The sequence below is a fragment of the Primulina tabacum genome, chromosome 14 (assembly GCF_025594145.1).
Source record: "Primulina tabacum isolate GXHZ01 chromosome 14, ASM2559414v2, whole genome shotgun sequence".
Classification (NCBI taxonomy): Eukaryota; Viridiplantae; Streptophyta; class Magnoliopsida; order Lamiales; family Gesneriaceae; genus Primulina; species Primulina tabacum.
This window is the reverse complement of record NC_134563.1, coordinates 492,950-510,357: the sequence shown is the minus strand read 5'-3', so window position 1 is coordinate 510,357 and position 17,408 is coordinate 492,950. Positions and strand designations below refer to the sequence as shown.

General features: G+C 36.5%; 1 protein-coding gene and 2 pseudogenes across 1 annotated transcript; 2 read left to right on the top strand and 1 right to left on the bottom strand.

Annotated features, from left to right (window-relative positions):
- The first annotated feature begins 9,632 nt into the window (after window positions 1-9,632).
- Window positions 9,633-11,503, top strand: LOC142524823 (U11/U12 small nuclear ribonucleoprotein 65 kDa protein-like; annotated as a pseudogene).
- A 165-nt stretch (window positions 11,504-11,668) lies between these two features.
- LOC142524952 (putative protein phosphatase 2C 1) lies at window positions 11,669-12,887 on the top strand (annotated as a pseudogene).
- A 368-nt stretch (window positions 12,888-13,255) lies between these two features.
- On the bottom strand, window positions 13,256-16,318 carry LOC142525300 (uncharacterized). Its single transcript, XM_075629551.1, has 2 exons — window positions 15,341-16,318; window positions 13,256-13,843 (listed from the first exon to the last, which is right to left on the bottom strand). The coding sequence occupies exons 1-2, from the start codon at window positions 16,112-16,114 to the stop codon at window positions 13,628-13,630; spliced, it is 990 nt and encodes a 329-aa protein (XP_075485666.1). The 5' UTR covers window positions 16,115-16,318; the 3' UTR covers window positions 13,256-13,627.
- Between the last annotated feature and the right edge of the window lie 1,090 nt (window positions 16,319-17,408).

Here is a 17,408-nt window from a genome sequence, read left to right as displayed (position 1 = left end):
CTGACTTTCTTAAAATCTTGGAATCTTAACATATTCCATTCATCACGGGCGGTCGGAAGTATAACTTCCGTTATATGTTCAAATCTTTCTTTCAATCCTTTTCACAGAGCCATGAGATCTTTTTCGTTGAGATATTCACATTTTAAACCTTCATCGAGATGTCGACGCAAAAATATTATACTTTTGCTTTTTCTTGTGATGAAGATATACCATTTTCTTTGATGGTCTCGCTTAGATCCAATGACTCAAGATGCATTTCTACATCGAGAGTCCATGGCATATAATTTTTTCCCGTGATGTCTAGCGCAACAAATTCGAGCTTTGTCAAATTTGACATGGTGGTACTAAAAAATTACGATGCATTTTATTAGTTAATGAATATTACAATACAAAGTAATGGATAAACAACAAGTACAAACATTTGTAAAAATAAAGAAAACAGACGAGGATGATATTCTCCGATAAATAAAAGACTCGTGAGTATGATAACCAAAATAATTAAAAATAACCTTGAGAAAGCCATCTTCTTTTTTTTTCGAAAATTTGATGAAGAATAATTTTTAGAGAATAGGAGAAAGTTGGAGTGATTGAAAGAGTTTGTGAGATCATATTTATAGGGCAAAAACTAGCCATTTTGTTACCGTTTATGATCGTTGGTGTACAAAAAAATAAATGTATGTATTTGTATAATTTTATGGTAATAATATGGTGTATATAATATTAGTCATGTTTAAATAATTATGTATATCATATCACATTATTATAATAAAGTGTCATAAGTTATTTTGTTTAAAAACCTTATAGGCTTTTATACTTGTCGTATCCCTTACTGGGAGTGTGGGATGTCGTCTTAACATCCTCCCAGGATTTATAACAAGTTTTTGAAAATTTATTATTATTATTTCTAATAATAACATTATATTATATATTAAATATATACACAATAAATAAATAACAGTAAAATAAATATTATTACTTTTGTTACATTTTTTTTCTGTTTGGAGCTTGAAAAAGTATGGAGGACTTTTAGAGCTTCGTACTGATAACGTGTTGTGAAAAAGTAAAAATTTATGGTAAAAATTAAAAATCTCAAACTCTCAAAATTTACCAAACTACACACTTTATAAAATTTTTCTCTCTACTCAATTGTATCAAATCTTTACAAATGGAGACCTATTTATAGGATTTCTTTGGAAAACAATCCAAAAACAATTTCATCATTACATATATCATCACACACTAATTTTCAATATTCAACACCTAATTTTACCTAATTTTCAACATTCAACATTATAATTTTCAACACAAATATTTTTCATATTTTCAACAAATTTGTTTTTTTTAAAAAAAAAAAACTAATTTTTGAAGTCATAATTTTGAGATTTGAGGTAAAAATGATGGTTTTAGACAAAACCAAAATATTATTAAATATAAATTTGAAATTTACAATGTTTTTTATGAGAATCCGATCGAATTGAAGATTAATACAATTTTCATTTTGTTCGGAAATGGATTTTCAAGTTTATTTTTAAATTAGAAAAAAGGAAAAAAAAATAAAAAATACAATTTACAAATTTGATTATCCCATCCAAAATACATATTAAATGAGTTTTTTTAATACCAAAAACCTATTCTACTAATTTCATTTTTGTTTTTTTTCCTCAAACTAGATTGGTTAATATATTTTAGAAGTAACTAATCCAATCATAAATCAAACAACTTTGTATTAAGCAATTTGATTGTGTAATTTTTCCAAGTCATAGTCTATTCGCTCAATCCTTAAAAGTGTCTGTAATATATCAGCAACCAATTCTCTACAGCTAAGCATAGTTGGAGAATCAGTTAAAACAATTTCAAGTTAGTTGGATAAGGGTGAGTGGTTAGGACTTGCACTTGATTACCGAATATTGCCCTCAAGAGGATTGCCTCAAGGACATATATAAAAAGGGGAGTCATGCAAGGATTAAAATTGTTCTCTTGTATACTGATTCGATATAGTGGAAGCACCCCCGTGGATGTAGATCATATTCTTGATCGAACCACGTAAATCTCGTGTATTGTGTTTCGATTTCTTTATGTTTGTTCTGAGCAAATGATTCTCGTTCCAAAGAAAATTGCTTTCGATCGTAAAGTAGACTAAAGGATCTGGAATCAAGTTTTGAATATACAACAACTGGTATCAGAGCCAGGTTCTTGGCTATTCAAGATCACCAGAATGGGTTCCAAGATTGAGGTTGATCGCTTCGATGGAACTGGCGACTTTTCTCTATGGCGTAGAAGGATGCATGCTATTCTTGTCCAACAGAAAGTTGCTAAGGCATTAGGTGGTGAAAAGTCACTACCAGAAACTCTCACCGAGGATCAAAAGATGGATATAATGGAAACAGCATTCAGATCCCTCACACTTCACCTAAGTGACAAAGTTCTTCGGGAAGTAGCCTCAGAGAAAACAACCGCAGGGATCTGGGCAAAACTTGAATCCTTATACATGACAAAATCGCTGCAAGATAGGATCTATCTTAAAGGTAAATTTTTCGCCTTCAAGATGAATGATTCGAAATCCATCTGTGAGAATCTTGATGAATACAATAAACTCATTCTTGATTTGGAAAATATCGGAATCGAAATAAAGGAGGAGGATAAGTCTATCATTCTTCTAAATGCTCTCCCAAGTTCTTATTCAGTATTAGTGGATACGATGAAATATGCAAAAGAGAACATGATATTTGACGAAATCCTGAAAGTTCTGAAGACTAAAGAATCTCAAAAAAGAGTTGGAAAGAAATTCAAAGACTTGGGAGACAGTTTGTACATTAAGGGAAAATCAGAAAGGAAGGGAAATACAAACAAGATGAAGGCCAAATTCAATCCCAAGTCAAAGAAACTGAAATGCTTTATATGTCACAAACAAGGCCACTTTAGGAAGGACTGTCCAGATCGATTTAAATATGGTGACAAGAGAAATGAAAATGGAGAAGCATCTGTTACACAGGATGGCTATGAAAGTACAGAAGTTCTATGTGTTGGAGATCAACAAGTAAATCAAGATTGGATCTTAGACAGTGGATGTTCTTTTCACATGTCACCAAACAAGAATTGGTTTGTGTCTTTCGAAGAAATAAATGGTGGACAAGTAATTCTGGGTAATAATATGACTTGTCAAGTTCAGGGAATTGGCACAATAAGACTAACCATGCACGATGAGACTGAACTCATACTTAAAGATGTGAGATATGTCCCTGAGCTAAAGAGAAATCTGATCTCCTTGGGAAGTCTCGATCAGCTTGGTTACACGTTCAAAGCTCAAGATGGAAAGATGACAGTGTACAAAGGATCCCTTGCTGTAATGAAGGGTGTTAGATCAAATGGACTTTATATTCTTCATGGAGGTACTCACATTGGATCAGTTAGTGTTGCTGAACAAATCCTGGACAACTCAATGATGTGGCATCTGAGATTGGCTCATATCAGTGATAGAGGAATTCAAGAACTCCAAAAACAGGGCCTTCTTGGCAACAGATCACGAAAGGCTCTTGAGTTCTTGAGGATTGTATAAAAGGCAAATCTACAAGAGTGAAATTCAATAAAGGAATACATGTGTCCTCTGCCCCTTTGGAATACGCTCACTCTGATCTTTGGGGACCGTCAAGAGTTATATCGAAGGGAGGGGCCAGATACTTTATGTCTATCATCGATGATTATTCTCAAAGAGTATGGGTCTATATCTTGAAAAACAAGCACGAAGCACTAAATAGATTCCAGCAGTGGTTGAATCTGGTTGAAAATCAGTCTAACAAACGACTAAAGAAACTCAGAACAAACAATGTTTTAGAGTTTTGCTCAAAAGAATTCAATGATTTTTGCAAAAGTAAAGGAATATCAAGGCATTACACTGTACCATACACTCCACAACAGAATGGGCTGGCTGAAAGGATGAATAGAATAATCCTTGATAGAGTGAGATGCATACTGGGACACTCAGGAGTTCCAAAGAGCTTCTGGGCAGAAGCAGTGACTACGGTGTGTTTTTTGATCAATAAGTCACCTTCAGTTCCTCTAGGATTCTTAACTCCCATGGAAAAGTGGTCTCAAGAACCACCACGCCTAGATGATCTAAAGGTTTTTGGCTGTGCAGCATATGCACACGTAAAACAAGGAAAGCTAGAACCTAGAGCAATCAAATGTATTTTTCTGGGATACCCTGAAGGCATCAAAGGCTATAAACTTTGGTGCATAGAACCTGGAAATCAAAAGACAATAATTAGCCGAGATGTCACCTTCAAGGAAGACTACTTTCCTTATAAAACTGAAACTGAAGCTGATAAGTCCCCATCAATACAAGATGATCCTTACAATAATACAAAGATTGAGGTGGAGCTATCAGATAAACTTCAACTGACTACTCAAAAGGACACATCTTATGATACAGAATCAGAAGGGTCCTCAAATGACAGGGATAACTTGAGGCATTATCAGCTGGCAAGGGACTGAATCAGGAGGGTCATTAAACCACCAAAAAGATTAGGACATGCAAATCTTGTCTCATATGCATTCTCAGTTGCATCTCAAATCAATGATGATGATCCAGTAAGCCTAAAAGATGCCATGAGTTCTGATGCTAAAGAAGATTGGTACCAAGCTATGAAAATCGAAATGAATTCCTTATAAAAGAATAATACATGGGAATTGGTACCAAAACCAAACAATCAAAGGATAGTTGGATGTAAATGGATATTCAAGAAAAATGAAGGCATTCCTGGAGTTGAAAAACCAAGGTACAAGGCGAGGTTGGTCGCTAAGGGCTTCTCACAAATAGAAGGGATAGATTTTCAAGAAGTATTCTCACCTGTTGTCAAACATAGATCGATAAGGTCCATTTTAGCTCTAGCAGCAAAGGAAAACATGTAGCTTGAGCAATTAGATGTTACTACAGCTTTTCTCCATGGTGAACTTGAAGAAAAGATATACATGCAACAACCACATATGTTCGAAGTCAAAAGTGAGCCTCAACTGGTATGCCTACTAAAGAAATCTCTTTATGGTCTTAAGCAAGCACCGAGGAAATGGTATAAATGTTTTGATGACTTCATGATAAGCCATGAGTTCATAAGAAACAACTATGATTGGTGTGTATATCGTAAGATGCTAAAATCTGGAAGTAACATGTACCTACTGCTCTATGTGGACGACATGTTAATTGCTTGCTCAGATACAGAGGAAATTCTATCATTAAAAGCCGACCTGAGCACCGAGTTTGAGATGAAAGACCTTGGACAAGCTAAAAGAATTCTGGGCATGAAAATCAAAAGAAATAGACAGTTGAGAGAACTGGTACTGATGCAACAAGGATATGTGTTGAAAGTGTTAAATAAATTTGAAATGCAGAATGCGAGACCAGTATCATGTCCAATGGCTCCACATTTCAAACTCTCAACAAATCAAGCACCAAACTCAGAAGAAGAAACAAAATACATGAAGAAAGTCCCATATGCCAGCGCAGTAGGAAGCCTAATGTATTTGATGGTCTGTACTAGACCAGACCTTGCCTATTCAATAAGTTTGGTAAGTAGATTTATGGCAAATCCAGATGAAGAACACTGGAAAGCGGTCAAATGGATTCTAAGGTATCTTAAAGGAACGACAGACACCGGATTAATCTTTAAAGATTCAAGAGAAGTTGACAACTTGATAGCAGGGTAAGTGGACTCAGATTATGCTGGGAGTGTTGACACTAGAAAGTCTCTAACCGGATACATCGTCACGACCAATAACACAGCAATAAGTTGGAAGGCAAACCTACAGCCAATAGTAGCTCTTTCTACCACAGAAGCTGAATATGTAGCAGTCACTGAAGCGTTCAAAGAAGCTAAGTGGATGAAAGGTTTTATGGAAGAATTAGGATACAAGCAAAAGTCAATGACTGTGTTTTGTGACAATCGAAGTGCCATACACCTATCGAAACATCAAGTCTTCCACGAGAAAACAAAGCACATAGATGTAAGGATACACTTTGTTCGTGAAGTAATTGAGACTGGAGATGTTAAAGTCCTGAAGATAAGTACAAATGATAATCCTGCTGATATGTGTACCAAAGTAATAGGGACATTCAAATTTGAGAAATGCAAGGATCTGGTTAATGTAACCAGATGCAGGCTGCCTTAAGATGAAAGGCAGGAGTAGGTGCCTTCATAGAAATCTTGGTTGCAGATAAGGTGGAGATTTGTAATATATCAGCAACCAATTCTCTACAGCTAAGCATAGTTGGAGAATCAGTTAAAACAACTTCAAGTTAGTTGGATAAGGGTGAGTGGTTAGGACTTGCACTTGATTACCGAATATTGCCCTCAAGAGGATTGCCTCAGGGACATATATAAAAGGGAGAGTCATGCAAGGAAGTAGAACAACGGATCACCCTAAAAGAAGAAGAACAAGTAGCAACAAAATTATTCACACAAGGCACAATAGTTTTTTTTTCTGTAATTCATAGAAGAGAGGGACTGTGGAGTTGAGTGATTGTTATTGCAATTAAAATTGTTCTCTTGTATACTGATTCGATATAGTGGAAGCACCCCCGTGGATGTAGATCATATTCTTGATCGAACCACGTAAATCTCGCGTATTGTGTTTCGATTTCTTTATGTTTGTTCTAAGCATATGATTCTCGTTCCAAAGAAAATTGCATTCGATCGTAAAGTAGACTAAAGGATCTGGAATCAAGTTTTGAATATACAACAGTGTCCAAACATGTATGCCAAACAAAGACTAGCCAAATGATATTTTTTATAAAACTCGAAAGAAAGAGGCATCTAAGCAGGACATGGGTTCTATTTGGCGGCCATTAAATGAAACCTCTATCAAGACTGTTATCTGCAGTAGATGCAAATTGAAACAATATTTGGTTAACAAACTGAGAACCCGAGCAAGCTAGTTGTCTGATCCCTTATAATTTGAAACCAAAATTTGGCTAAGTAATAAGATGAGAACCCGAGTTGGCTTGTTGTCCGAGCCCTTGTAATTTGAAACTAAACTTTGGCTAAGTAATAAACTGAAAACCCGAGCAAGCTGGCTGTCTGAGCCATTATAATTTGAAACCAAATTTTGGCTAAGTAATAAACTGAGAACTCCGAGCCCTTATAATTTGAAACCAAAATTTGACTAAGTAATAAACCGAGAACCCAAGCAGATAGGCTGTCCGAGTCCTTATAAAGAACCATGGTATACACTTTACTAAGGAAAAAGATCAAATAAAGAGCTATTGAGCATGAAACCCCCCAACGCTTCTGAGCGTAAGATCAGGCTTTTGGTCGATGGCTGATTTTTAATAAACTTATGAATACTAAACTGGTCGAGCTTTGGTGAATGCCACTTTCATGGACTTACATTGTGATGAGTTAGTTGGGTTTTTTGAATGCCACATTCTGGACTTACATAGTGTCGATCTAGTTGAGCTTTTGTGAATGCCACATTCGTGAACTTACGTAGCTGGTCGGGTTTTTGCAATTTATTGACTCAAAAAATGATAATTTTTATTATAACAACTTGAGATTTGATTGTCCATGACAATAGAGATTAAGAAACTGAAAATAAGCATAATAATGTATTTCATAACAAGACGAGTAAGCTTGATACTCATAGATAATATTTCTTCAAGTGTTGAGCATTCCAATGTTGTTTCCTTTTCTTCTCTTCTACATCTTCCACATAGTAGGCTACCACCCTTGCTTTTCCAATTATTTTGAAAGGTCCTTCATACTGGGATCAAGCTTACCTTTTTCCCCATGATGCTGAATTTTTCTCATGACTAGGTTCCCTTCATCAAAATACCGAGGATACACTCTCTTATTATAGACTTAGATAATCCTTTTGCGATAAACCATCACTCTTACGATGGCATGTCCTTTTTTTATTCTACTCCTAAATATGGATTCATTTCCTGCAGATTATTATTATCAGAGTTGTATCTGACTATTCTCGCACTTTCTTGTCCTATTTCGGTGGGTAACACTGCTTTAGTTCCATACATCATGCTATAGGATGTCTCTTTTGTTCCGGTCCTGAAAATAGTTCGATATGACTAGAGTACGCTCGTAAGTTCATCTGCCCAATTACTCCGAGATGTACCTAAACGGGCCTTTAACATTTGCACACTCGATCTGTTTGTGACTTCAACTTGTCCATTACCTCGTGGGTAGACCGCAAAAGTGAAAGCCTACTCAATCTTCATTTCTTCATAGCAATCTTGGACTTTAGACCCGCAGATATGTCTTCCATTATCATAAACGAGTTTCCAGGGTATCTCGTATCGACAAACAATATTCTTCCATAAGAACTTCAACACTTCGATTTTTGTGATTCTTGTTACGGGTTCGGCTTCCACTCATTTAGAAAAATATTCTACAGCTACTAATATGAATTTTCTCTGACCTCGGACAACTAGGAAGGACCTACCGATGTCCATTCCCACTGGTCGAAGAGGCACGGTGCCACAACAGCTTTAATGAATTCGACGAGCCTCGTTTGGAAGCTCTCGTGTTTCTGGCAATTATGTCAAGATCTGACCAAAGTAGATGAGTCCTTTTGGAGGGTCGGACAAAAGAACCTAGATAGGAGAACTTTGCGAGCTAGGACCATACATCCCAGATGATATCTGCAACACCATTCACGTATTTCCTGGAGAACATAGATGGCCTCCTCTTTCCCAATGCCTTTTAGAAATGGTTGAGATAAAAACATGTTGTACAATCTATCTCCAATCATTATGAATTGGGCTCTTCTCTTGGTTTCTCGTGCTTTCTTTTCTTTATGTGGAAGTTTTTCATATTTCAAGTACTAGTGAAGGTCATGCCTCTAATCCTTTTTGTGTATACCATCTACTATTGTGTTTACGTATTCTAGCTGATAGAAAAATTCATGGCCCATCAAGTCGAGCTTGTTGGGTCGGGCAAGAGAGCTGGCCAATTTGGCGAGCCGATCTGCCTTCTCATTATCAGAACGATGTAGTAATCCAGAATGAGTTCGAAAAATTCTTCTTTGGCCTTATCAAGTGCCTAAGCATATTTAACCATTTTACCATTCTACACATCGAACTTCCCATTACTTTGTTGTATAGCCAATATAGAGTTCGAATATAGAACAACTCGAGAAATTCTCAAATTGCGGTCCGCTTTGAGCCCTGACAAAAACGTCTCATATTCAACTTCGTTATTTGATGCTCTGAATGCTAACCAAACCAAAAACCTTGTCTCTTCTCCCCACGAGGATATGATCACCACGAGGATATGATCACAATGCAGACTCCACTTCCCATTTGACAAGAAGATCCGTCCACATATATCTTCCGTTGTTATTCTTGTGGTAGTTGTACAGTCTCTGTAAGGAAATCGACTAGGGCATGTGCTTTTATTGATGTTCGAGGCTCATACTTGATATCATACTCATTGAGTTTGGTCACTGATTTGATCAATCTTCCGAAGCATCTGGGTGGGTAACAATTCTTCCCAGGGTGCTATGTGTGAGGACCGTGATGGAGTGTGACAGAAAGTAAGGCCACAACTTTCTTGTTGTAATGAACAAAGTAAGAGTTAATTTTTCTTGAGTGGTGTAATTGAGCTTCGACCCCTTCAAAGCGTGGCTAACAAAATAAACAAGCCGGTGGGTTGTTCCCTCTATCCTGACGAGGACCGAACTGGCAGCTCGGGGTGTTACTGATAAGTAGATAAGCAAACCTTCTCCCCGAACTAGTTTGTTGAGGACCGGTAATTATTTTAAGTATGCTTTTAGTTCTTGAAATGTTCCCTCACTCTACTCATTCCATTCGAAATTTTTGGTTTTGCGGAACATTTTAAAGAAAAAGAAGCTCCGATCAACCGACCTGGCTATGAATCGTGCCATGATAGCTATCATTCTTGTTAAATTTTGAACTTTCTGAATATTGCAAGGAGAGCTCATCGAGGCTAAGGCCTGCAATTTCTCCGGGTTGGTCTCTATTCCTCTAATTGTACCATATATCCTAAGAATTTTCCTCTTTGTACACTCAATATACACTTGTTTGGGTTTAGCTTCAATCTATATTCACCAAGTGTATGAAAAATCTGTTCTAGTTCGGGAATGAAGTGATCGATCATCTTAGTCTTGATCATAATGTCATCCACTTATATTTTGATATTCTTTCCGATATGCTCTTTAAACACATGATTCATAAACTTTTGATAAGTGATCCAAACCTTTTTGAGTTTGAATAGCACGACAAGGTAACAGTACGAAAAACCGGCCAAACACCATCATGATTACCTCTGCTCGGCTCCTTAGCAAGCTTATAAATTTTTTTTGTGAAAAAGCTTATAAATGTTAAATTTTTTTATATTTTGTTATTTTTTAATTATTTAATTAAAGAAAGTAAAATTAATTTATTTGTTTATGTAGGTGTGAAGCGGTTCAGTGGCCTAATTGTATCCTTTCCGGATGGCGGAGCTGATAGAAGAAGAAAGGGCGGTAACCCTGTTGGTTCGCCATCTTCCTGAGGCAATTCCTGATGACATTCTTTCGAGACTCTTCTCTCATTATGGTGCTTCTTCTGTCCGCCCCGCGAGGTTGGTCATTGATCAATCGTTTGCTCTCAAGTTTTCCAGTTCAATGTCTTGATTTCTTTCTGTAATTGTTTTCGCAGGGTGAAAAATTTTGCTTTTCTTGATTTCAAGAACGAATCTTTCGCGTCTCAAGCTCAGAAACACCTCCACGGGTTGCAGTTTTCTTGGTAAATCTTTGTCAGTTGGGAGAGCTCGCACGGTGGCTGAAAATACCGACATTCAACACGGCAGGAAGGAAGTCACTTATACTCTTTCCCAAGGTTCTTCTGATGGGTTTAGACGGCCAAGCGAACCCATTGCTGAAAAACTTGGTGTCGACTATCCATTCCTCCCCACTTCGAGTATGTCGCATTTTCGACATTCCTGTTTAGTTTCATGTCACCTTACAGTATATCTTCTAGTTCTAACCATAGCTCCTCTGGGTTCGCTTAGATATGCATACCCACCACCTGATGGTCATATTCTGACAAACATTGTCAACGCTTTCATTGCTGTCCCCCGCTTTAATACACAGGTCACATGTAGTTTTACGCCTTTTTGTTTTCTTCCTTTTAATTCATATTCCATTTTGCATTTTCTCCTGCTATTTATCCTTTTTGATTCATCAATACAGGTGTTGCATTTGATGAACAAAATGAATATTCCTGCTCCATTCCGAAAGGCACTGCCTGCTCCTCCTCTACCAGTGTCTGTGCCTGTTCCTCCTCCTTCACCACCACATTACCCTCCTCCTCCTCCATTATCCTCAGAAACTAACATTGAAGATTTATCAGGCAGCGAGTCAGAAATGGAGTCCTCAGATGAGGTTATACTCTTGTCTGTTCTTTTTATATACTTTCCAATTTATTGAGTTTTATGTAATCGAGAAGAGGTTTTTGGGCTATCATTTACTGCAAAACACTTTTGGAAAGCTTAAGATTAAGTTTAAATATTCAAATTAGAATTATTTTTTTAATTGAATTAAAAAAATTCAAGATAAATACTCTTGGCTAGTATTTAAACTTTTATTTTTTTTTCTTTTCCATATTATGCCATATATATATATATATATATATGATATATATATATGACAGCTTAGATGGATGGATTTCGAGCCGCCTAGACGAGTGATTAATGTGACAAGACCTAGAAAGTGTTGCTTTTCCACATCACCACAAGAACATTATTTCGACTGTACGTCTATACCAGTCGAGCTCGGAGGCTGTCGATCAGACGTTTCTTGATGCCACGGTATCATATTCATCCACCCGTCCAAGAACATCTTCTTGTTTTCCTAGACAAATTGACCTTATATTCCAATATTTTTCTCAAAATGCATCATATTTCTTAGTCCTGACACATTTTTCTCTTACCTGATTATGTTAAATTACAGGTGACGAGCATCGAGTTAATGGAAGCGGATATGGTTGTGATGGGCTCAGATGGACTCTTTGATAATTTTTTTGACCAAGAAATGGTTTCAATAGTTGGCTCATGTGATAATACTTCCGATGCTGGTACGGTGAAATACAGTTTTTCTTCCCACGAATTTAAAGCTTGGTCGGGTAGTTTTGTTGTGTTTTGATTGATATATCTGGATGGTAGCAAAGGTATTGGCTAATTTAGCTCGGATACATTCGAAGGATTCTAGTTTCGAATCCCCTTATTCGCTGGAAGCTCGAGTTCATGTATTTCTCTCTCTCTACAACTACATAATGTCCTTTCTTACATGATTGATTGCATGGGAACGTTGTTTCGTGATCAGGGTTTAGAAGTTCCTTGGTGGAAGAAACTTTTGGTAATGAAGTTAACAGGCAAGAGTTTGATTAATGCCACTGACCGACTGGTTAATTCCCAGTGGTTTTGATACTTAAATCGAGATTTACCTTGTGGAAATTGTGCAGGTGGAAAGCTTGATGATATTACTGTAATTGTTGGGCAGGTGAAGAGCTCATTGAGCTAGCTCGCCTTTTTCTCAGATTACCATTGATGATAGCCTAATAAACAAGGTTTGGATATTTTTTCATTCATGGGCCAGTTGGTTTCGTTATCTCTTAAATGATATTTTCTCTTCAAGTAGAAGAAGCATGGACGATGAACCTTCAGGGTGCGTTTGGCTGGATTAATAGCTCTCCTGATTGTCGAACGAATCATACATGTGATTTCATTTTACTAATCACTTTGGAATAGTACTCGATTACTATTTTTCTTGACTATGAATCCTTCTGAGGAGAGGTGTGATTAATTATCTTCTTACGTACGTAGAACATTTTCCATTTTCCCCCGTCTGTGGCCTACGAAGCTTGGATAATTATTGTGGAATCTGTGTTTATTATTTGGCAATTATTGTATCGACTCTATATCATTTGCCAAATTGATTACAATTTATATGAAATTATAACATTTGTTATATTAATTAAAACATATCTTATTTGACATAATTTGTTCCATAACCAAACATTCTATCATATCTCATTTTGGGCTAATAACCAAATATTTATCACATCTCATTTTGGCTCAAAAAAACTATTCGGATGATGCATGATTTTGTAAAGCACATGCGAGAATTAAAGCAATCATATACAACAAAAGGTTTCCACTCCTTGAAAACTAAGCATATCATGATGGTCTTAATTGGGCGATGAGATCAATGAAGCGGACTCGGTATGCATTTAAGTTACAAGTTCAAATAACATAAAACCTCATGTCAGGATATAAAATCATGCATGGCATGTAGGAGCAACAGTTGTATATGATTTCAAAAAGTAATGAGAAATTTACCCTTCTAAAATTACCAGATTATTGCATCTGTGAAGCAAATGCCGATTACAACACATAGTAAATAAACACGGCGCTACATGAATGGCCGCCTCTAAGATTCGTATGAATGGCTGCCTCTAAGATTCGTATGAATCACATCATTACTCCAAAGAATTCCATCAAATCATCAGCAAGCAGTTCTTTCCCAAAGAAATCCATCCCCTGGCCATATTGCTTGCCATGATCATACATGGTATCTACCGAGAAGGAAAAATAAAATAAAGCAACATATCCGCCCTTTCTCAAGTCACGTTGCCCCTTTGGTTGGTTACGTTTAATTCTTGGAAAAAAGATTTTGCAGCTTCATAAGTGGACCAACATATCGCAGCAGCTGGAGCATGGAAGAGCATTCTAGGCATCCATCCTCTCATGAGACCACGGTATCCATCTTTCTCTACTATCGTCCGAACAACATCACGGATTGAACCACTAATAAATCTATCACATCCACAGACACCCTGCAAAATGTCAAAAGATTAAGAATGAAGAAAGTAGTTTAAAAACTCAGACAGAAGATCAAAGTGCAAGGCATGTGCCAAACTAATCTATTTTAGTGGGTATTTGAGGTTGGGACAGACGATTGCTCTTGATGTGGGTATTAATTCAAAAAAATAAAACAAGTTTCACTGGCCGTTCCAGTAGTCTTATTTTACATTAGGTACCTATCGAAGAAACTCGCATAATTACAATTATCTTGGGACCTTTCTAAACAAGATAAAGTGGTGAGTTGAAAGAGACTGAAACAAGCTGTTTCCACATATCTCAACATTCAATACATCATTTTGTGTGATTGTACATCACCCTTCACTATCTAGTAAGACCTAAGTTTTTTAGTGGACAGTAAAGGAGTTGTACTTGTTTGGTATATGACAAGGAACTAAAAACCCAAAAATCAGTTTGGTTGTTTAGAACCAAGGATATTATAGCAACAAAGAGGTTAGAATTGAGGGCTTCAAGCAAATCAGCAATGTTCCACACTACAAGTTAAAATTATGCTTTTGTCTTTGATGATGATGGTAATCATCATTACAGCTGCTAAACTACAGTCTCCAGCAATTTAATAGGCATTAGCTTATAAATCGAGTTGTGCTTCATGTAAAGTATGTGGAGGTCACCAACTGCTTTTATCTTTTGTTTATCTTTTCATATCTTCTTTAATGTTTATAATGCTCTTTTTCTACTCTAACTGAATACAAAAACCTGTGAAGAAATTGATATGATATGTATCCATTAGTTTGCACATGTCCTTGAATATTTATTGAAAATTTACACATCAGAGGGACTTAAAAAAACATGATTCATGAGCCTCTTTTCATGTTGCAGTATGACTAATGCTCATGACATTATTGCTCCTCAAGCCTTCAACTATTATGTTCTGAACTATGGAACATAGCAAGTTTGATCAAAGAACTTAGCCAGAAGTAATCAAGAATATGCATAGTACCAAATATAATCAATAAGTTCCTCAAAATTTAAAAAAAAATCAATAAGAAGAATTTGACAATAACCAGGTAGTTAATATTCATTACAGTCACTGCCTTATTTTCTTCATTGTGCACTAAATCCAGAATAGGTGTAGTGCATCTCAACAAACTTGGCACTAGGCTCAAGAAATCTTTTAGTAAAAGAAAAACAAACTTACATAAAGTAACAAAAAAGATGACCGTCTTCCATCTATTTTTTCAACCTACAGATTATATGTCGATTAACATCAATATCCTTTCATCCTTCAAAACCATGGTTTTTATCAACCAAGATTCGATGGAATGCCCAAAATCACAAATTCGGAAACTAACACAAATCAACATACTCTGTAGTCAAATTAATCAATCATCAAGTTCATATCAAAACTAAAGTTAGAGCACATTGCAAAATTTACAAAGAAAATATGCCTATGTGCTCATACCTTTCATCAGTCTAACATTTACATAAGAAACGAGAGCAAAATTAAATACCTGGCACTGTAGCTGAGTCTTCACGACATCAAAAGGTGTGGTAACGGCTGCTGACAACGCCCCTGCCGCTGCTCCAGCTGTAGCATGAACAACCAACCGCTCATCGCTCACACTCTCCGGTGAAACCTCCATTAAACCTCTTTTTGCCGCCTCATAGGTAGTAAAATGCACAGCCGTGAAAGGAGCATTCATTAGCACAGTAGTTCTGTAAGATGCATAGAACGCCTTAAAACCCTCCTCCCTCAGCACCCTCCTCACGCAATCCGAAACCCCGTGATAAGGGCTGTTACTCAATTGCAGCCTCTGCTTCACCATATCCATCGGCGTAAACACTGCATCGCTAGCAACAGTGGCACAAACACCCGACAGGGCATGTGCCGCCGAATTATTAGGATTCCCTCCAGAAAAATTCTTCTTACAGAGTTCATAAACAGAGAAATAAACGGCATGCGCGGGGCCGGCACCAAGCCCCATGGCGCCAATGCCGCGGTAGAGGCCTTTAAGGCCATCCGATCTCAGAATAGATTGAAGGGCCAGCTTAACACTAACAGATCGAATTGGGCAGGATCCGAGGGCTTGCATCTGGGTTTTAACCGTGTCAACCGGGAACATCGCCATGTGCTCAACCATTCCCGCCACTGATCCCGCTATCATGAACTGCGAAAAGTGAAGCCCGTCGTGCGCCTCCGCGGCGATCTCCGAACGGTATTCCTGTGGCTGCGTCATCTGAATCAGGTCGGGCTTCTGAAACTTCGGGGAGGCGTCGGTTGCCATTGAAAATATCGTACACCGAAATCAGTCTAGGGTTGAAGAGTGAATTTTTGGTGCAACAAGCTCTCTCCATACAAGGGCTTAGAAACATAGATGGGTATTCATGTGGGCGGTGAAATGGACATAGAAGAAAAGTCAGAACTGGAAGGTGTTCAATGTAGAAGATTCGGTCGCTGTAAAAAGTGGATTTTTCAAATTAGGGTTTCAACAATTGGGGATTTCGCGGTAACTCATGCGTTACTCATTAATTGCGATACTACAACAGTAAATAATCAGTTATTTGCCTAAGGTACAACAAAACATAGATATTTATAATAATGTGACTGTAGGTAATTATGTTTATATTTATAATAAAATATAATATTTTTTTTATAGATAATTCGTGCACAGAATTTATCGTGTGTAACAATTATATAGTGAGATTTTTATATTATCTTGTATTAAATTTATCATAAAAAATTTTGATAAATTTAATTTTTATATATATTTTTTGGTATCATAATATTTGCTGTACAAATAGAATGATTCTTTCCATTTTCACTTCCTTTTTTTGGTTTTTTGTTTTCAGATCTCACTTGTCATTTCCCACGAGTCATACTCATGACCACATTAAAATTTCCAAATCGAATTAAATATGATTCATTAGCATTCGGTCCAATTCGTGGAAATAAATGGCCCAATTTACAGCCCAATCTATAAATTTGTCAATTGGTGCAGTTGTGCAAAAGATTTTTGATCAAATTAATAAAATTCCATTTATAAGATATTTAGACCATTTATTTCTGCTAATATTAAATAAAAGTGTCCAAATTAAAAATCTTAAATCGAGCCAAGTAAATCCACAATTATGAAGGGACTCTCCTAATATATATTTTCCAATTCATAAAACTTCATTAGATCGAGGACTTCTCAATATTTAGTCACGAAGAAATTCCTTCCTTTCTATTTTAATAAATAATGTATTTCAAATTTTCCCGTAGAATTCATCAATCAATCTCTCTCTCAAATCTAAAATCATTAAATCCAGTCGCAGCCTAAATGAGATTGTTGCAAAGGGCCAGACCAAATTTTTATTATTAGTAGGTATCTTGTGAGACGATAGATCAATGAGACGTGCTCATATTTATAATAATAAGTAATATATTTTCATGGGTCACTCAAATAGGATATATGTCTCATAAACTTGACTTGTGATACCGTCTTATAAAAGTTTGTGTGTTTTATTTTTAGTAAGAATAGATTATCTTTTGATGTAAATAATTTGAACCATGTTGCCTCAATAGTAACTCAAACACAA